General features: G+C 45.5%; 1 protein-coding gene across 1 annotated transcript in view; it reads right to left on the bottom strand.

The window, feature by feature from the left end:
- Positions 1-22079, bottom strand: part of SLC24A3 (solute carrier family 24 member 3) — a 509957-nt gene that overhangs the window by 40637 nt on the left and 447241 nt on the right. The window contains exons 8-10 of the mRNA XM_054468182.1: positions 14340-14365; positions 6726-6779; positions 243-376 (exon numbers count right to left, since the gene is read on the bottom strand). Of these exons, the coding sequence (XP_054324157.1) occupies positions 243-376; positions 6726-6779; positions 14340-14365 (214 nt within the window). The remainder of the gene's footprint in view (positions 1-242; positions 377-6725; positions 6780-14339; positions 14366-22079) is intronic.

The raw sequence follows: 22079 nt of genomic DNA, 5'->3' as shown, positions 1-22079 counted from the left end.
GTCCTGACTGGAGTACAGTAGAGCAATCTCGGCTCATTACAACCTCTGCCTCCTGCGTTCAAGCGATTCTTGTGCCTCAGCCTCCCATGCAGCTGGGATTACAGGCTTGGGCCACCACTCCCGGTTAATTTTGTTGTATTTTTAGTAAAGATGGGGTTTTGCCATGTTGGCCAGGCTGGTCTTGAACTCCTGGCCTCAAGTGATCCTCCTGCCTTGGACCCCAAAGTGCTCTCCTTGGTTACCTTTCTTAAGTAGCACCACAGTTGCGTCGCAGTTGCTGCTGTCATCAATTTCAGCATTGTTGGCCAATCCGTTGACCATGTTCCCGGCACCTTTTGTTCTCCTCTCAAAGCACTGATGTATGCAAGCATTATATCTGAGCAAAGCAACAAGTGGGCAGAGTCCATCAGTGTTTGCCATTCTCCCATTTCTCAACTCCCACCAAGTGTTCCTGGGAGCTCTCCCAGTCTGCATGTACAGTCCCCAGGCCTCAAGTTATTATTGTTTTAAGTTTTGTCAACCCATTCCCCCTCAGAATATACAACCTGTCCCATTTCCCAATTTATGAACAAATGGTAAGTGAAAAGAAAACCACCATTATAGAAATAAACCAGAGCACATGGGCACATTGCTTACTTTGCCACCTCTTTCATGCCAGTGGAGGCCTCTCTGGGATTGAGCTCCCCTTCTCAGTCTGCACATGGAAGGACTGTGCTAAGACTCAGTGGGATGGTCAAGGTCTACCTCCTTTGGGCCACATCTCCAGGGCCTTTGTAATCAGGGACAAGTTTTTTGGGGGAAGGAGAAGCTGCTTCATCCACACTACTCCCCAGGAGCAGTGGCTGTGTGTCATAGTCTATGTGCTACAGGCCGGTTGGCCGTCTAGGTCTCTGTATGGCTTTGGTTTCCTGTGGTCATGGGTTGGGATTCTCCAAATTTCTATGACTATCGTGCCTAAGTTTCAGATCCAATGGGCCCTTGGCTTTACGAAAGAATTCTAGGCTATTATCCTCCAGAATGATCAAGTGAATACATTGTGTAGTGTTCCTTACATGCCCCAGCAGGCTCAGGTGGGAAGTGAATAAGCTTGTACAAGTTCCGAGGATGGTTTTTTGTAAGTAAATGTTCCAGTCTCCCTAGCTTTAGTATGAGAAGATTCCCACAGAGGAATCCTAGAAAACTCATAAAAACTCATGGGCAAAGACAGCTAGGCACAGTTTCCAGGTCACAGAAGGCTGCTACTGCTATCCCCCACCTCCATCGTTTACTGGCCATGGGACAGCCTACTGGGGACCTCCAGTTGGACCTCCAGTCTCCCATAGGAATGGCAGCTAGGCATGGTGACCCTAAGTTGCCAGCTGGAAGGCCACTCAACCTATGTTTCTCTTCCTCTTCCTCATCTCTTTGCTGCTACAGACATGAAGCTCTCTGGATTCCCTCCCAGCTATCTCCCTTGTGCCTGATTCTTCAGTGGGTGCAGCTCTGGGGTGGTTGGCCTATGGCAACAAGACTTCAGAGAGACGAAGAGGTCCTCTGTGGCTGGACCGTCTCATCCATGAGTTCTTTCCTGTACTCTCTAGGAACGTGCGGTTACTACATTGCATGACAGAGAACGGAAAACTAGTCAAAGTGATGGGTGCCATTTGTAGTTCATAAGACATGAAGCGTAGAATTAGAACACCACTATTTTGCAACCCAAACGAAATAATGGATCCAGATACTAAGCACTGATGGCTGCCAACACTACAGACAGAGGAAGGCAGACATCACCGTGCCTCCTGATGGTGGAACCTGTGGAACCTGAGCACTGATGGATGCCAACACTACAGACAGAGAAAGGCAGACATCACTGTGCCTCCTGATGATGGAACCTGAGCACTGATGGATGCCAACACTACAGACAGAGAAAGGCAGACATCACCATGCCTCCTGAGGATGGAACTTTATCACCACTTGGGACATAGTCTAGCCCGAATCAGATCAATTACAGACATATAGGAAACACAGAGGCCAAGGGAACAGACTGCACCACAGCACGGGATATAATCAACACTTTCCAACCATGGGCAACTCTGCAGAGCAAACAGCCAAACTTCATCAAACAACAAAGTGCAAGGAAAATGCACACAGACACACACATGCACAGACACTCACACAGAGACACACACACACAGACACACAGAGACACACACACAGAGACACACACAGACACAGACAGACACACACACAGACACGCAGCACACAGACACAGAGACACACACACATAGATACCCAGACATGCACACACATACACACACAGACACACACACAGACACAGAGGCCAAGGGAACAGACTGCGCCACCTCATAGGATATAATCAACACTTTCCAACCATGGGCAACTCTGCAGAGCAAACAGCCAAACTTCATCAAAGAACAAAGTGCAAGGAAAATGCACACACACATACATGCACACACACATGCACACACACACAGCAGCCAGTCATGGGCCACCAATTCTAATGAGTGGAATTTATTTGAATTCTCATTTTTAAAATATTTATATTTATGAAACTAAAAGAAAATAAAAAAGACATTTGTGAGGCCGCTGAAAATTTGAACATTGGGTATTTTATGATTTTGAGGAATTAGTATTAATTTTAGGTATGATGATAATGTTGTGGTTATGTTAAAGAGAAAGTCCTTTTAGAATCCTAAAAGAGTATCCAGCTGTGTCTAGAGAAGTCCAGATGTATACTGGAATTTTTGTGGATGAACTAGTATGATATCTGGGACTTCAAAATTATAGGAGAAAAGGGAAGTGAATATGGTGTGGGTGGGGCAACTGTGGGTTGATGGTTTCTGGGGGTGGTGACGAGTGCATGGGGTTCATCATACTATTCTGTTGACTCTTGTATACATTCAAAATTCCCGTTAGTGAAAAGGCCTCCACACTTTCTAGATTCAACAAGGATGCCTTGCCCCATAGAGCGACAGGGAAAGAGGCAGTGTTTCTGTCATCTTGCCTTAGAATCCATTTCCCTGAAAGAAATACTGACTTGCATTCTTGCATAAACGTTTGCTTTTTTTTTTTTTTTTTTTTTGAAATGGGGTCTTGCTATGTTGCCGAGGTTAGTCTCAAACTCCTGGCTTCAAGCAATCCTCTCTCTCCAGCTTTCTGAATAGCTGGGATCACAGGTATGCACCACAGTGCCCAGTGATTAGGTTTTGCTTTTAAAGTACAAAAGGAAACCCACGTATTATACATTTATCAGGGTTTAGAGAACAGGATAATAATACTATACAGTGAGGGCTTTCTCAAAACTGGATACCAGGTTAAACTAAGCTTAACTTAGCCTGACAGCTTAACTAAGCTGTCACATTCAGTTCTTATGGAATATATATAATAATAGTAGAAATTATTAATCTTGTTTTGCAGAAGAGGAAACTGAGATTCAAGATGGCTGAAGAACTTGGCTGAGATCCCATGACTGTCAGTGGCAGGGGGCTCCGCTGTCAGGGCTGAATGTGAGGCACTGGTTCTTAACCACCAGCACACATACCCCATCTGGGGAACAAATCCCAGAGCAGTGACCCGGGATGTACAGAAATCAATCCTTGCCAAGGCCAGGCATGCTTCATGCTCCCTGAAGGTTTCTACCTAACTGGACAATCTGAAATTGCTTTTTGACCTTCAGATAGAATGTTTAAAGTCATTTAAAAACTCTCCACCCAGGAGGCAGCTGACGATTCTAATATATGCTGTTTTTTTTCTTAACTACTGTTGCTGTTTATATTTTTAATTGAATGTTTTAAATTTTGTGCTTGCACCCTGAAGCTATTTTATTGTGAAGCATGCAATTTTATAAATCAGATTTGATAAAACCCAATGATTAAAGCCTCTGATTGCAGAGGGGGATGGCTAAAGAGCAGAGATTTCAATTTAGAACTTAGGACCAGAATTTATGCAGAAAATTTCATGAGCACAGTAGCTTCCATTCCCAGTTTTATTTGTATCCTGCTGGTTTGAACAGCTGGAATGTTGGTAAAAGTGAGGCATCAGCAGAAACACACCTCATTAGCTTCCACATTTGGTACGGTTTGGGAAAGAGGAGAGGATGTGTTCGCTGTACTATCTTACTGTCCATGTGTCCTGCCAGCAACTCGTGGGCTTCAAGGTGGCTTGGAAAAGGGGAGCAGTGGCCGTAAGATGCATGCCAGGAAAATTCCTCAAGTCGTCTTCTCTCTGGCCACATCTGTTTTTGAAGAATACTTAACTCTATGAAGCCCTTAGTGAACTCATTTTGAAATATACTTTCATGAAAATTAAGATTCAAGACCCAAGATTAATGTTCGGCATAGAGCAGACACTGTGTGGCGATTCTTCCAGAATAATCAACTAATCCACTTTTGGGAGCTCAATTAGAGTGTCAAAATGTTAAAAAATTGAAACAATGCACTAGAAAACAGCAAAGGAAGATGTGTGAGTACACACACAGACAGTAGTTTGAAGCTTCCCCACTTTGGCACTGATTTCCTATATAGTTTTGCTCTTTGAGACAAAGAGGCATAAGATGGGTGCTCTGATCTTTAAAGGCTTTTCCTTTGGGGGCTGGAAAGTTTGGAAAGGCTTTGGGTCAACACTGGTTTTCATGAGAGCTCATCTATTGGTATTTTTAAATGATTAGTTCTACAGTGCGTGACTTCTGGTTTCTTCATTAGTTACCTTATGGTACCAGGATATGTATGACTAAGGTGCTACTCTAGGAATGCCCTTCTCCACTAAGCTCCAGATGTGGGGTCTACAGTAACCATTGGATGGCTCCCCTCACAAATGTTGGCCCCCATACAATCTGTTGGCAGCAGATTGCCTACAGCCCACCCTGGGCACTGGCCAAGCCAGCTTCTACCTTCATTGCTCCTGTGATATTTGCCAATGTCCACATTGATTTCTCTCAAGAAGTGTCTCAGTCACTGGTCACCAGAATTAACTTTTGTCAGGCCTCAACAATAAGAAACCTTAATGTGTCAGTTCCAGACTGCTACCTGATATGTCCAAACTGGCCATCGTTGATGGATTTCTACTTTCTTGCTCCTAGAGAAGGCAGTCACTCCTACAGCTACATATGCTGGGGAAACATGGGCTAATTTAGAGGAAAAGACACAGCTCCCACAGGGTTGGGCAGTTGCAGCACAGAACATGTCTGCATTCTTTATAACCTCCTCATCCCAGTGGTGCCTGGCAAAAAGATGAACCAGCAGGCTTACAACCATGGTGCTTACATTTAACTTACAGCATGGGAAACATTGATCATATAATTCTTTTTTTTTTTTTAATGAGATGGAGTCTCGCTCTGTCACCCAGGCTGGAGTGGTGGCGCGATCTCAGCTCATTGCAACCTCTGCCTTCCGGGTTCCAGCGATTCTCCTGCCTCCTCCCAAGTAGCTGGGATTACAGGTGTGTGCCACCACACCTGGCTAATTTTTGTATTTTTAGTGGAGATGGGGTTTCACCATGTTGGCCAGGCTGGTCACGAACTCCTGATTTCAACTGATCCGCTCACCTTGGCCTCCCAAAGTGCTGAGATTACAGGCATGAGCCACTGCTCCTGGCAAATTCTTGATATAAATAAGCTACCCCAACTCCAGGAGGGAAAATAACATATGTCATAACATGGTGGTTTTAAAATACATCAAGAGTTCTTTGACATTTTTCCCTTCACTGGGTGATGCCAGCCCCTTGAGTGTGGACTGGACTTAGTGACTTGCTTCTAATAAACAGAATATGGTAGAAGTAATGGCGTGGGACTTCTGGGATATTATAAATGGTGTTGCAGAGCCCTTCTTGCTCTCTGTCTTGAACCACTTGCTCTGGAGGAAGCCACTCAAGCAGCTCTAGGGAGGAGCCCATGTGGTGAGAAACAGCCCACCAGTCAAGAGCCAGCATCACTTGAAGGCAGGTTCTCCCACACCAGTCCGGTACATGATGGCAGCTCTGGCTGCAACCTCATGAGAGACTCTGAGCTAGAACCTTGCAGTTAAGCTGCTCCTGGGTTCCTAACTCTCAGATAATGTGTGAGATAATACATGTTTGTGCTTTTAAGCCACTAAGTTTTGGGATGGTTTGTTATGCAGCAGTGGATGACTAATACCATATGAATAATGGAAGTCCACAGATATTTGATCCATGATTTCAGTTGTCTCTTAACTAACTCTTCATCAGTTACCTCATGAAAATTCCATGCCAGGATATGTTTGATGAAGGTCCTACCCTAGGAATTCCCTTCACAAGCAATCCCTAGATACTGGGTCTACACAGACCACCGGATGGCTGGCTCATGTTGGCTGCCATATTGAGTAGACTGGCGGCAGACTACCTTGCATCTTCCCTCACCCTCTATAGCAGTGTAACATATTGAGTTTTATCTCCTTTGTGTTAAGAAAGAGAGTGAAGAAACCTCCCAGAGCTAGGCTGCCAGATCCTGAAGAGAGATTAGGGGTTCTAGAGAGTTCTCAAGTGAAACACTGAAGCTTTGAGTCTATCATCGAATATGGGCCGGAAGGGTCACAACAATTGATACTAATCAAAATTACAGTGACTCACAACAGTCTGGCAGGGAGCCAAGTGACTGTGATGATACACACTGAAAAACCAGTCAGATACCCGCCCCAATCCTCTTCCCACATCATCACATAATGTGGAATGCAAGAAACAGTTTTGGAAAAGAAATGAAGAATTTTACTTACTTCATGATGACAATGTAGATAAGATACATCAGCACAAGGACTAAAGACTCCCACCTGCGTGTAAACCAAGAACAGTTAAAGACAGTCATGGACATCTGTGAAACTCACTTGCCTCCTTTTTAAAGACATATTTGATGCAAACGGCCAGGATAGTAAGGAGAAGGCAGACGGTGCCAGATGACGGATATTTCCTGGTCTAGAGACATTCTGTATGCTGCATAAGGCTGTCAACCATTTTTCTCTTCTCTCCTCACCTAAAGGGAAAATGCCCTTTCCTCTCTGTTATTTGTCACCTAAAAAGAGCTCTTTGAAAGCAGCAAGCCTTTCATACACGTTGCTGAATATAGGTCAATATGTATACCTCTGGTCTCAGCTTAATCATTCACTGAAACTATTCAGATATATTTACAAGGGGAAACTAAAATTAGAGGAATTGACAGGGGTTCCTGAGGGATTGTTGGATATATAGGAGCCAAGCATAAAGTGTAGAAGTGGGGAGAGAGGCAGGCAGACAGACAGAACCTGGGCAGGGAAGGTACCAGCCGAAGAGTAAGAAGGAATAAGTGGGAAAACATTCCCCAGGAAGGAAGAAAAGAAAAACCCGCTAGAATGTGCCTTGAGCTTCTAATAGTCTGAATACTTCTGTTTTCTTTATCTTAGTGGCTTCCAACTAAAAACCAGGAGCTTGTTTTCCAGGTTTCGCTTTAGCTACAGAATTAAATCAGCTCATTGAGGGAATAATTTTGGCTTCAATGGTAGGTTACTGGAGAATGGTCAGATGAGGAAACTCCAGGTTATACCCATCCTTCCTTTTCTCTTTTCAAATTCCATGTCTAGAAGTTGATCCTAGAGAAATATTTGGTCAAATGTGAAAAGGATACATACACAAGGGTTTTTCCTGCAGCAGTGTTTATAAAAAAGTGAAAAGCTGGAAAGAAGTCAGATGGTTATAAAATAGGGCACTGGGTACATACATGATAAGTAGGTTCATGTCTCCATTAAGAATGATTATGCAGGCTGGGCACAGTGACCCGCTCCTGTAATCCCAGCACTTTGGGAGGCCTAGAGGAAAGGATCATTTACATCCCCAAGTTCCAGAACAGCCTGAGCAACATAACAAGACCCCATCTCCAGAAAAAAATTAAAAAATTAGCCAAGTATGGTGGTGTGCTCCTGGAGTCTCAGCTACTTGGGGAGGCTGAGGCGGGAGGATTGCTTGAGCTCAGGAGATGGAGGCTACAGTGAGCTATGATCACACCACTGTACCACAGCCTGGGCAACACAGTAAAACCCTTTCTTCCCTCTCCCCTCCAAAACAAATTATGCAAAGATGTATGTATTTATTCTAGAAAGTGCTCAGATGCACTATTGAGAGAGGAAATGAGAGTATCCAAGCCCTTTCAATTTCTGCCACATTTCTCAGCTTCTGTCATGGCAAAACTTCTTAAAGGGCTATGCACACTGCATTTCAGTGCCTCTCATTCAGTTGGCAAATTTCTCTAGCCCAACTTCCACACCCACCGATCTCCTGAATCACCTGTCAAGGGCACCAGTGATTTCCATCCACACCAATCCAAGGATGAGTGGGCGGTTGTCTGTCATCCTGTTCTATTTCCTGGTAGCATCTGAAAGGAGATCATCTGCCCCTCTTCATAAAACCCTCTCTTCTGACTGCTGAGAGGCCACACCCCTGGCTTCCTTCCTGTCCCCAGCTTCTCCTTCTCCATCTCCTTTGCCTCCTTCAGTTCATCCTCTCATTATTGGGCCATCTTTATTGCCTATGTTTTCTCCTTAGGTGACCTCATCCTGACCTATTGCTATAAACACCAAATACGTGATAATGACCCCCAATTTACACATCCACACCATACCTCTCTCTAGCTCCAGATTCATATATTTGGCCTCTGCACCTGGAAGTCTAAATGTCTATCAGAACACAATTCTTCATTCTTATTTCCTAGCCTCCTTAAACAAAACAAAACAAAACAAAACAAAACAAAACAACCCTGGGCTTTGTCCTTTCAGTCAACTGTACCACTCCCTGCCTAGTCAAGCCCAGAATCTGGAAATCAATATGGAGCACTCCCTTTTCCTCACTCCCATATCCATCGGACTCTGTGTCTCAAGTATTTCATCAATCACTGACTTCTTTCTTCTCTACTGCACCCTCCCTAGGTCATTTTCACTTCAACCTCTGAACTGGTTTCCTTGATACTATGGGAGCATGTCACTGCACTTCTTAAAATCTTTACTTCCCAAAATGCCTAAGAAAAAAAAAAGTTTCCTTTTTCCTTGCAAATCCTGACCTTTTCTTCTGTCTCCATGTCGTCTTGTGTCCTATCTGTGCCCCACCTCACTGGCCTTTCATTTGCACATAGCCGTCTCTTTCCCTCTCCCAGAGCCTTTGCACTGAATGTTCTTTTGGCCAGGAATGGCTTTCCCTTCACTCCTTGGCTGGCTGCTTTTATCCTGCAGGTACCAGCTTTTAAATATCACCTCCTCCAAGCAATCTTCCCTGCCCGCCTCTGCTCGACTTTCTCTCACATGACCCTGTTTATGTTCTTCAAACCTCTAAGCAGTCTGTGATTATCCTGTTTATATATTTATTACTCATTTATTATGTAACTAACACCTGTTTCTAGCAGTCACTTGACACCACTCCTCACACCTGACACCTTCCCCGGTATCTGGTGTCTCATATTCCAGAGATTTAAAATGCCGACAGCTGATTTCTCCCCACGCAGACACCCCCAGGTCTTGCCCACTTGCCTCTTCTCCCCAGCACAAAGCAGCCCTCAGCTCATCTGTGCAGGTGATGTTCCCTCCAAACATCAATTTTCAGTTGCAAAATGCCTCCAGTGGCCCGAACACAGTTCTTATCTCGTCGACACCAAGGTATACGTAGCATACACTTCATGGTGAAAAGTGAGATTTATTCACAGCTCACTCATTTGGAAGGAACAGGCTCCCAGGATCTGAAGGGATGTCACATTATTGCTTAGATGCACTTTAATAGATTCAGTGAGAAGTCACCAGAAAATGAATCAACTTTAATGAAATATTGTAGTCAGATTGAATTAAGTCCAGCACTTTCTAAACAGGTGTATGTATGCTCTTTCTAATTCTTTTAGATCTTTTCAATTTTTTACTCATCAAAAGCCCTTCTGTTGCAATACTGAAACCAGGTTCTCTCTGGCCATTTTGCAGAGATGCCTGTAGGACGAGATTCCTTGCTTTTGTTGACATTTCTAGTTTGCTCTGTTGGTGTTCAGACACAGGGCTCACCAGGCTTCCTCTCCAGTGAACCCAGTGGGCTCTAGGAGGCCTCTGTGCCGCCCCACCTGCTGTTCCTTGTGCATTTTTGACCTGGTTGAATTTGGATCATCAAGGCTTGGCCTAACACTCTTCAGAGCCCTTCCCCCCATCCCCTCTCCTCAGTGTGGTGAGCCTCTCCATGTGGTCCCATAGTTACATGTCAAGGGTCTGCATCCCTCCAGCCTGAGAGAGCTCCAGGTTGGGCCAGCTCTGGTTTTGTATGACATGTTTCCCTGGCGTAGAGGAGGTGCTTAGGAAGCATCTAGACCTTGGAAGTCACTCGGCCCTCCTTGGTCCCCTTTCTTGCCCTTTCACCTAGGACGCTGGGCACCTTCTCCCCTTTCCTCCTGAGCACACCTCACCCGCTGTCCTCTGAGGATCCCATTCTGTAGCTGATCTGGGTTTGTTTCTTCCCTCCCCAGGCTTCCATTTTGAATCATTTTCAACGGGTCCCTGATTCTCACCAAAGACAGTTCCTTCTCAGATGTGAGGACTGCTCCTCTCCTCACCTGGGTACACTGTTGGCTCTGGTTTCCTGAACACGGCCCAGAACAGCAAAAGCTGTTCTCCAGCCCCACCAGGAAGAGTTTCCAGGTTGCAATCCCAGGTCTCTTTTCTCTCCCAAAGTCACAACTTCGGACTCAAAAGAAGAAACCAAACCATCGCCCTGCGTTCTTTAATTTTCTTGTTGGGCCTTCAGACTCCCTGATGACCTATTCCAAATTCCTTCTGGCAACATCATGAGCTTGCTCTGTGGGTCGAGCATAAATCCTAATAGGCGGGCCTCTGACACTTTTTTTTCTTTTTTTTTTTTGAGATGGAGTCTTGCTCTGTCGCCCAGCCTGGAGTGCAGTGGCACAATCTTGGCTCACAGCAACCTCCAATTCCAGGGTTCAAGCTATTCTCCAGCCTCAGCCTCCCGAGCAGCTAGGACTACAGGTGTGCATCACCATGCCTGGCTAATTTTTGTATTTTCAGTAGAGATGGGTTTTCACCATGTTGGCCAGGCTGGTCTCGAACTCCTAACCTCAAGGGATCCACCTGCCTCAGCCTTCCAAAGAGCTGGGATTATAGGCGTGAGCCACCATGCCTGGCCGATGCTTCCTATGTCAAGTGTCTTTTAGCGTATAGGCACCTAACCGAAAAGCACTCACCACTATTCCCCTGCCTCTTCCCTGCTAAGAGAACCCCACCCACTAGGTCGAGGCAGCAAATGGAGCCCTTCTGATCTCAAAGAGGGTGCGCCTGGCCCCTAGGCCCTGAGGATGAATCATGATTGGTCTAAAGTGGTCACTCTAACCTCCCTGGCTGCTCAGTGGTCAAGGCAGACCCTGCTGCGACCAAAGAGATGCAAGGTGGAAGTGTGCCAAAAAGAACAACAGTGCCCCTTCTTCCTCCTTCCTGCCTTCAATATGAACTTGGTGGCTGGGACTGCAGCAGCCATCTTGGGACCATTAGGCAAAGGCCAGGGGAAAGGCAGAGCCACGGCACCACGTACATCCGGGGCACTGACAGTAAGAAAAATACACCACTATGTATTCAATACGCTGTAGCTGGTTCTTCTAGTACCTGCTGCTAAAATCAATCCTGACTAACTGTCAACCACCATTTTTTGACTGAATGTGACTTCCTGCAGAATGCTGCTTCAGGAATGGTGAAAGAATCTGAACTGCATGACAGGGGTACTTTGTCCTGGTGTATTTGTATTTGACAAAGCTCACTTCCTCCTAAAGAGTGTAGTTTCAAAATAAACACAATTGAAATTTGTTTCCTTTTGAGGATTTTGGGGGGTGAACAGGTTACCTGCCTTGAAATCTCTAGGCCATGCTGGAATGTTCTATAACAAGGAATGGAACTCTCTGTTAAAGGTATTTTCAAAATGTTACTGTGCTTTAATCGCACAGACTGAAGACTCTGATTTTAAAGAGAGAAATCAGCACCTAGATGCACCATTTCAGCAAAATAAATGGTCATGATGGGCTTGGTAAGAAGACAGAAGAAGTGAACAGTAAAAAATTCTTAAACTTCCATATATTTTTCATCCATTAAATGACAAGTTGAAATCCCCAGGAGTCCCAAAGTAGATAAGGGCTAGTGGCACAGACTTTAATTTCTCAGCCTCACTCATGTGCAAAATGCTCTTCATCAGCCCATGCATGTAATAACAAGTTACACGACAGGCCAGCGCTCTGGGAAGAATGTAGTTCTGGTGCCACCAAAGCCCCCCAGGCCAGTTCTTCCCGGGAAGCCACAGCTGTGCATGACTTATAATTCCAACACCCCCCTGATAGATCAAGACATACCTGGGGATTTGCAACTCATGTATCCATGGCCCTCCCAGCCTCTTACTCATAATTGGATGAGAGGGAGCCTCGGTGCTCAGGGCGAGGGCTCTGATGACTTGTACCTTCCAGAATCTAGACCCTTCTGCTGCAGGCTCGGGCACCTACCCTAGGATGGGGTTACCTAACATCACGGGAAAAGCCTTAGGAATGAAGATGAAATAGACACTCCTTTTCTTGCTCCAAACCATCTGAACTATCCCAAGATGTTTTGAGGATACGGAGTGAAAAGGGCTGATGGTGAAGCCTGTTTTCTTCATACAGCAATGCCATGGAGGTGGTAGAAAAGACGGCTCCCTCTAAGGCTGACAGCAAACCATCCTGGGTAGCATTTCCTAACATGTTTCTGCACAACAGCAGCACACACATTTCTGAGATCAACTGTGATCACTACTTGTTTGTCTTTTGGGGAATGTCATTAGCAAAGACTAGCACCACTGAGCAACGTTGAAGCACCTACTGTTTGCTAAGGCGGAGCAGTAGTTGTGCTAACTATGCCATCAGCTTCTGGAAGTTTTCTTGTGCTGCGCTTTATCCCCAAGGACATGGGGGAAAAATGCCCCTCACTCCATTTGGCAGCCACCTCCAGGATGATATAACAAGGAGGCTCTCTGATCTTGGGTGCTCCTGGGCATGTCAATTCCTTTCAGCCTATTGGTCACCATGATCCAAAGAAGACCTCCTTCTTATTTTCTCCTAGCTGTCTCCTCCTCTTTCTTCTTGCAAAGAGGAGAGAGAGTTAGCAAAAGTATCTTAATACCTTGACATAGCAAGTAACATTTATCATCAATGTGATGGGTTCTCCACTGCCCCCTAATTCTGAAAATCAGAGATGTCCTCAGATACAGAGAGGCCCACTCCAACAAAGAGTTAGCAGTCATTTTGCTAAAGTGAAGCCTGGTGGACTCTACTTTTTCTGGCTCATTCATAGCTTTCAATAATACCAGGGAGATTTTCTACCTACGCCTGTTCCTAATATGTTATTTCACATTGCTTACCTCTGTAGATCAAATATTCGGAAAATACGTAATGACAATGCACAATACATTCAATTTCCATTTCCATTTCAAACATGTCTGATTTTCTCAGAACCCATCTCAAAAACGAGGATTTGAACAGTTGGACCAAATGCTAATGTCTTCCCGTATATTTAATTTGGGCAACAGTTTCTATCAAAATAAAAAATCCCCAACAACACCAATTTTCAGAGCTCTAAGATCTTTTGAAAGTCAGGGGGATCTTTAATGGATTAATGGTCACAGAAGTGCCTGGGTCCTAATTCCTAAGATAAACGTGGGATTGGGAACATGGAGCTTGGTTTGGACACAATTTTTTTTTTTGGAGATGGAGTCTCACTGTGTCGCCCAGGCTGGAGTGCAGTGGTGTGATCTCGGCTCACTGCAAGCTCCACCTCCCAGATTAACACCATTCTCCTGCCTCAGCCTCTTGAGTAGCTGGGACTACAGGTGCCTACCACCATGCCTGGATAATTTTTTGTATTTTTAGTAGAGACAGGGTTTCACCGTATTAGCCAGGATGGTCTCAATCTCCTGACCTCGTGATCCACCCGCCTCGGCCTCTCAAAGTGCTGGGATTACAGGTGTGAGCCACAGCGCCTGGCCAAAAAGTCAGTCAAATCTTAACTCTGCCCTAGCACATGGCTGACTGTAGAAAGACACAGCTAAGCCATGATGTCCAGACACAGGATGATAAAGACATTTAGATATTAGGGTCTCAAATAGAACCCCGCCACTCTGGCCCAAGAGAAAAGGTCTTGACTCTGTGAAAATGAATTTAATTTCTCCCCTGAGGTGTAAAGAGGGTTCCTAGGAAATTCTCCTCCTTCTAAGCTGTCATGACACTTCCCTTTCTTTCTTGAATCCTAACTCTGGTCTTCAATATATTTGGCTCTGCAACATAACATTCGGAAATGAGAAGGGGAAAGAGAGGTACTTACCAGGAAACTTTTTCATCATAAATGAACTGTGAAAAAATAAAAAGAATAGAAGATTAGACACACACACACACACACACATACACGCATGCACACACACATGCTTTAAGGCTGCACACAGTGTCCACCTTGTTCTTGGGATGGTGTAATCAGGACTGGGTTGTCCTGGGACCTGGAGTCCCTGTGGATAAACTTCCCTCTGTACTGGTTTGGCCTTTGGCCAGTGTTAGTAGAAGGAGGTGTTAGTAGATCAGGGTGGGCATGTGTGGAAAAGAACAGCCTCAGGTAATTCCCTTCTTCCTGCAATTTCTGTACAACATCAGCGTGACAGGGAAGTGTGACTAACCTGCTTTGTAAAGCAAGGCCCATCGTAGAATCTTAGATCTGCAAGGGGATGTAGGAGCTCAGCAGGTACTTCCAAATATTAGTTCTGTAAGATTTCTGCATGTCTGTGCATCTTCAGTTTTTATGAAAGTGCTTGGACTTCTATGGGCTCAATTTTTTCTTTTAATTGATTTTTTTTTGTTTCCTTAAAATAATTTATTTTCAAAGGAAACTTCACATCACAACCAGAAGTAGGGGATCAACACTCCTTGCCATCACCCCGAAAAACAAGTGCAATAACAACAAATGGTGTTTGCAAATCCCATCTGGACACCGTTGGCTGCCCAAGCCCTGGGTATGGTCCTTCCCTTTCACTAAGGAAGATTATTAGGGGTCAGAAGCAGTCAGGGGCACACTAGCACCCCACTGAGGTTTACTAATCAGTTAGGACTTGAAAGAGAATACAGAGAAAACACACGGCAGGATTTAATCTACTGAAGTCCTGGTCTATATAACACCTAAAATCATTTCCCACCTTGTGGGGGCAGGGGGGAAACCTAGTGTAATCCTTTGATTATACAGGGAAACTGAGTCACAGAGAACATAAGTAATTTTCCTGGGGTTGCTCCATTTGCTGCAGAATTGGCTCGAGAACTCAGCCCTAGCTCCGAATTTGGTGTCCTTTTCATGACACACATGGCTGATGACATGTTGCTGAAACCAAATGAGTACACCTATATTTCATAGAAGCAGGAAGCTGAGGACATGGTTCGTAACTCTTTCTTCTCAAACTCCTGAAGGACGACTGCTTTGAGTATGGTCATCTCAGAGTGGCCTTTCCTTTAGAGGCAGCAGCCCTCTGCAGACTGAAGCAGACACTTGCAGGACACTCTGGGTGTCAACTGCTGTCACAGCTTGGAGATGGGAAACCCAGTTAACAAAGCGGGCATGGCATCAGCCCCCAACCAGGGCAGTAACCACCAGCTGGGTAGAGACGTAGAGAACACCTCAGGGCACTGGTCGCAAAGAGCATAAAAGGAACTCTTTCCAATTATCATGAAGGTCAAAATGAGGATGAGGAGGAAGGAGCTGTGCTCGTTTGTAACTCATTCTTCCCAACAAGCCATTGGAAACGTGGGCTTCATCATTTTTGTTACTTTCATCTTTATTATCAGATTCAACAAGTTGACAGTGGGATGACAATGTCAAACTAGAATGGGCAGAGAATTAAAGAAATAAAGGCAACAATCTCATAACCCAGGTTGAATGGCATGGAACCCATCCCCTAGAAGGCATTGACAGCTCTTTTGTATAACCCCCCCAACTTTCTTTTTTGAAAAAAGGTTGTTGCCAAAAAGTCATGGAGCAGATCAAATTATTTAAGATAGAAAACATTTTCTATTAATTGAAGTTAATTCAATATTAGTCCTTGCAGCAGGCTGGAATAATCAATTTGTAGCCACTTAAGAGAACAGAAGATATTGAGAAAGAGTTTATTAGACCAGGCCAATTTAATTTTCTTCTATCAGGGAAGGCAGACAATAACATAAAATATGAAAGCAGCTTTTAGAAAGCCCTTATTCTGAGTGATCCTCCCCATAGGTAGGGACAGATTCTGCAAAGGAAAAGCTTGGAGATTGCTCACCCTGGAAGAAAGTACTCTTCCTGTCTGCTAGCAGTTAGCCCTGAGATTCATAGAACTTTAGCTACTGATCATTTCAATGACCATAGCAAAGAAAAAATGAGACTGGGCTTAATTTTAGGAGGGACCCCAAACAGGAGCACAATAATCAGAGAAACAGTGGGCAAATCCGGGTGAGATTGGAAAAAATATGCAATTAGGGCCAGAGCTTCATGACCCTGGAGTCAGGAGGATGGTTGTGGCTTGGGGAGCTGTGGTTGGGGATACGGTTCAGGGAGGCAGACAGGGAAAGAGAAATGCAGGCGATCTCACCACAAGTACTAACTAATGGTGGAGATCTGGAAACATGCAAATAACTGATATAGTTTCCCCTTTGATCTCTGCCTGGTGTGAATATGCCCCATCACTCAGAATGCATAAGGGTAGATGAAGAGGAGGAGGAGAAGGCGGAGGAGGAGAAGGAGGAGGAGGAGAAAGAGGAGGAGGAGGAGGTGGTGGAGGAGGAGGAGGAGGAGAAAGAGGAGGAGGAGGAGGAGGAGGTGGTGGAGGAGGAGGAGGTGGTGGAGGAGGACGTGGAGGAGGAGGTGGAGGAGGAGGAGGTGGAGGAGGAGGAGGAGGAAGAGGAGGAGGTGGAGGAGGAGGTGGAGGAGGTGGAGAAGGAGGAGGAGGAGAAGGAGGAGGAGGAGGAGAAGGAGGAGGAGGAGGTGGAGGAGGTGGAGGAGGAGGAGGAGGAGGAGGTGGAGGAGGTGGAGAAGGAGAAGGAGGAGAAGGAGGAAGAGGAGAAGGAGGAGGAGGAGGTGGAGGAGGTGGAGGAGGAGGAGGAGGTGGAGAAGGAGAAGGAGGAGGAGGAGGAGGAGGTGGAGGAGGTGGAGGAGGAGGAGGAGGAGAAGGAGGCCTCCACAAAGCCAGGGCTTCTCTATCCTGTGGCTGATGGCAAACATCATTCAGGTTTATCCTTCTCCTTTAAGAGGACTGTGTAGAGGAATGAGAGGACTCAGAAAAGAACAATGAAATGAACAAAAGGGACTAGAAATCAGGCCTCTGAGAAAATCTAAATTGGCTTGGCACAGTGGCTCATGCCTGTAATCCTAGCACCTTGGGAGATCAAGGTGGGAGAATCACTTGAGTCAGGAGTTTGAGGCTGCAGTGAGCTATGATCTGGCCACTGCATTCCAGCCTTGGGGAGACAGCAAGACCCTGTCTCGAAAAAAACTCTAAACAGAAGCAGGGCTTCCTTATCATGAGAAAGAAGGTTGAGATGAGCTATGAACTGCCTGTGAACATTCAGTGCTGTTATTTGGAGAACAAGCAGCTGGTCATCGCCTCTTCTGAAGACTGGAAATTAGGACTGGCTCTGTTTGCAGAACGTTCCATCGGGAGGGTACCTTGCTGGACCATCTTGATGGAGCATTTGAATCGCTCCCTCAGAAAACTCTTCAAACGACAAGGATGAGGTTCCTTTCACTTGAGTTTGCTGAAGGTTAGGAAATGAATTTGTTATTCCTTAAAGATTTCATGTTATTCAATACACTTAAGACACGTGTTGCATATCCCTCTGTAGTTCATGCTCTACTAGCTGAGAGTAAAAGAAATCAAAGCAACATCCCCCACCCCTTAGATCAGTATTACTAGTGTAGAAGAAAACTTGAAATCATTTCTTTCTAGACTAGAATAAGTTGCACCCACAGTTCCAGGAAATGACCACTAAGTGGTGCTCACGTTCCAGTCCGCCCTCCATGTCCAGCCTGCCAAAGAAGTGAAGTTGAAATGAAGTCAGTTCAAGTCCATTTTCGCAGCTCTATTAAATCTCCTGGAAGGAAGGGAATCACCTCAAGGCAGACAGCCTACTGAAGGTGGCTTCAGCCACTGCTGTCTTGGGGCAAGGTGGTGTTCCAGGAGCAGGTCCTGCCCGGTGCTCTGTCCTGCGGTCAACACTTAGTCCTCAACAATGAGTTGCACTTGAAGGACCTCCTGTTGTGGGCTTTGGAACTGACTCAGCTTCTTCCGCATCAGATATGTGAAAGCAACCCTTGGGTAAGCAGTTCTTCTCTCTGTGCCCTGTCGGTTCTGTTTGGGGGCCAGGCACTGCAATAGCCCAGAGACCACCGAGGGTGATACTGATAGCTGGGTCTCAGATCTGCTGAGCACCAGCTGGTCAGGGGGCCTCTGCCCTCTGACCCACATGTGGTTCATCCAAAGCTACCCTTGGCTTCGCCCTGAGGTTTCCACGTGTTCTGCTGCTGAGCTAAATGTTAAACAGGAATGAATTTGAAAAAAGCACTCATTTCCTCCAGGCTTCAGAGAAACGGCTGGGTACCATGGAAACCGGCTTTTCATTCCTGGTGTCTGCTCCAGAATTCTTCCAAGCAAGACGGGCTTACATCAGGCCGGCGAATCCCTGGATATCAGAACAACCCAGAGAGCTGCCAAGGGAATGGTGTGCTCAACATGGAGGAGCAGGGGAGGAAGAGCCAGGAGCCCCTAGTATACGCGGGAGAGAAGAGGCTGGCTGAGCTGGGAGGCAGGTGGCTGTCTCAACATCGCCATGTCAGCCCCTGGGTTTGCTTACTGTAAATTGTCACCATGAAGCAGGAGAGGCCGCACTGCTGAAGCTAAGACTTCATAGCATGTATTGTAATCACTGGCACCATGAGAATTTTAAGCAGTGAAAATAACAGGAGAAAATCAACATCATCGTTTTCTTTCAAGAGACTGAAACCTGAAACTCTTTCCTTCCTTGCTGCAAAGAAAACAGCCCCCCGTAGACTTTTCCCACTCAATATCACGGGAACTCCCTTGAGTGGGTGTAGTTCTCACTTCTTCAGCTCTTGGGTGGGGGTGCAGACGGCTTAGCTAAGGCCATGGTGATTTCATCTGAGGAGAGGGATCCAATGGAATACATTGGGAAGTTGGCTGTTAGGCACCAGTATCTCTTATATTTCAAAGTTAAGCAGAAATTCCTACTTCAGGATGTCTTATAGGCTGGCTTGATTGACGAAGGTTGCGGTTGCAGAAGGGCAGGGAAAAAATGACCTACAGGCAGGGCTTTAGCAGAGCTGATCATGTTGTATAAATATATAAAGGCAGGCTACAGGAAAGAAAAAAGGATAAGTACTGAGGATATAGGAGATGGGGGTTGTTAAACCAAAAGGACTATGTTTGCTGGGCAGGGAAAACCAAAATCAAACACGTAGCTACAGTTTCCAAGTTGTTTTCCTTGTTAGAGATGAGAGGCTCCTCTCTGGGGTCTCCAGGCCAGTGGATGCACTTCCCTGTTCAAGCAGCAAATGAGAGTGTAACCGGCCTCCTAGTTTACCCAGTGTCATTAAAGCAGGCCTTTCCTTCCTCCTGTCAACAGCAGGGATTACAAAACAGGCGACCTTTGTAAGACCATAGTCGATTTGTTTAAGGATCTTAAAATTCTGTCAAAGTCATTCTCGGTGAGGATCTTCTTGCTACCATAGTTATTCCGACTTTGCCAGAAAGAGAGCTGAAATGTAATGAGGGCAAAATGAGCTGAAAGACCTGAGAGCTGAAATGTAATGAGGGCACCATGAGCTGAAGGACCTCAAGTTTTCCAGTATAAGAATTTCTTAAAGAACTGAAAGTAGATCTACCCTTCGATCCAGCAATCCCACTACTGGGTATCCACCCCGAAGAAAAGAAATCATTCTATCAAAAAGACACCTGCGTGAGTATGTTTATCACAGCACAATTCACAGTTGCAAAGATATGAAACTAACTTGAGTACTCATCAGCTGATGAGTGGATAAGGACCATATGGTTTATACACACCGTGGAATACTACTGAGCCACAAAAAGAAACTAAATAATATCTTTTGCAGCAACTTGGATGGAGCTGGAGGCCATTATTCTAAGTGAAGTAACCCAGGAATGGAAAATCAAATACCGTATGTTCTCACTTATAAGTGGGAGCTAAGCTACGTGTATGCAAAGGCGTACAGAGTGTTGTCATGGACTTTGAAGAATTAGAAGGTGGGGGGGTGGGAGGAGGGACAAGGGATAAAAAAACTATGTACTGGGTATAATGTACACTGCTCCGGTGAAGGGCATGCTAAAATCTCAGACTTCACCACTATATAATTCATCCATGTAACCAAAAACCACATGTACCTCAAAAGCCATTGAAATAAAAAATTAAGAACCCCAAGTTTTCTAAATTGGAGAGGGAAGAGGTTAATTCCCATGAAAAATGGGTGCAGGAGGGGAGGGTGATGGGTCAGACGGGCAGGGCCTTGGAGGCCAGCCAGCTGCCAGTGACGGACAGACTTCCACAAGATCTCTGAGATTTCTCCTCTCTCACAGAAAGGGCAAGATACAATCATTTCCAGATTATTTCCGATTAGTTATTTTAATGAAAAAATTCTAGCAGGGGTGGCTGGAGCTGTTCCCTTCTGCCTAAAAACTAGACCACAAAGTAAGTGAAGGTGACCCTCATCTCTAACAGGGGGAGTGGGTGGTGAGGTAGGATGATTTTAAAGACTGTAAGAGGAGGATTTTATTGGAGGGCAAGTCCAAATTCTATATCGGGGCAGTAGAGCTGCAGCATGTCAGACACCTGCTCTGGCAAACTCGAGGTATTACCGGTCCCTGGCCTTGGGTGAATCATTTAACCACCAGAGCCCTGGTGATGACGTCTCTAAGGTGGGACTCACAAAATAGCTTGCTTGCAGAGTCACAAGTATTAAACTAAAAAGTAATTATCAGTAGACCCAACACAGTCCCCTGTTGAGGATCAAGTCTATGCCTGTTAAAAATTAAAATTAATAACATAAGAAGTGTAGTTCCTTGGTCCCACTAGTTGCCTGTCAGTAGCCACGTGTGACTAGTGGCTACCACATTGGACAGCACAAGATTGTAGGCCATTTCTATCACCATGTAAATTCTGCTAGAAGTGCTGGGCACCTGTGGCAGGTGAGTCAGCTGAACTCTCTCATATCCCCCCGGGTTCCATTCACTCGGTGCCATGACAATGAATGTCCCAGGGAAGGAAGGAGACGTGTTGGTGTGAAGGAACCTCGCTGCTGTGCCAGTGCTCAGGTTGCCCTGAAGACCCCCAAACTGCTGCCAAGGGATCACCTGGCCCGTCAGCAGACAGACAGCACTTGTGAATTTGGAGTTTCAAGCTGGTCCACGTTACCTGGGACCTGTCCCATAGGCCTATCTGCTTCCCCTGAGTGCTGCCCTCCTCTCCATGTTCACAGTCCCCGTCCTTCAGCAGAGACGAAGGGTAAAAATAAAGTATTTCTTTTAGAGCAGCTGCTAGACTGCCTATGTAATGAATCATTTGCATTTATGTAAATTACCTGATTATGTAAATTACAGTAACATTTCAATACAAAAAACTGTCCGTCTGCTGGAATTTGGAGAAAAGACAGGACTGGGAGGCCAGAGATACCCAGAGTTGAAGTGCTCACTGGGGGCAGAGGAGAAGCAGCAAAGAATCTGCAATGATTTGCACTTGGCTGTTGGGTGGATGGGCACAAGGAAGGGCTCTAAAGAACCTAAAACTCTTTCAAGACTTAAAAGGTGATGTCTGTCTTGCAAAAAGAGACTGAAGGCATTGGGGGAACCTCCTCAATGCTTTCAGAGCCCCTGTCCAGCCTCTCCACAGCTGGCCAGATGTTTCAAAGTACAGAATGTCACCAGGGCTAAGGGAAAGTTGACTGGGGCTGGGGAAGGGCCCCGAGAAGCACACACTATATGTTTTTGAAATTACAATTGCTTTAGACAATGACTAAATTCATTTCTTTTGC

This window comes from Pongo pygmaeus, chromosome 21 (assembly GCF_028885625.2).
Source record: "Pongo pygmaeus isolate AG05252 chromosome 21, NHGRI_mPonPyg2-v2.0_pri, whole genome shotgun sequence".
Taxonomy (NCBI): Eukaryota; Metazoa; Chordata; class Mammalia; order Primates; family Hominidae; genus Pongo; species Pongo pygmaeus.
The sequence above is the reverse complement of the archived record's forward strand: the minus strand, read 5'-3'. Positions and strand labels throughout refer to the sequence as shown.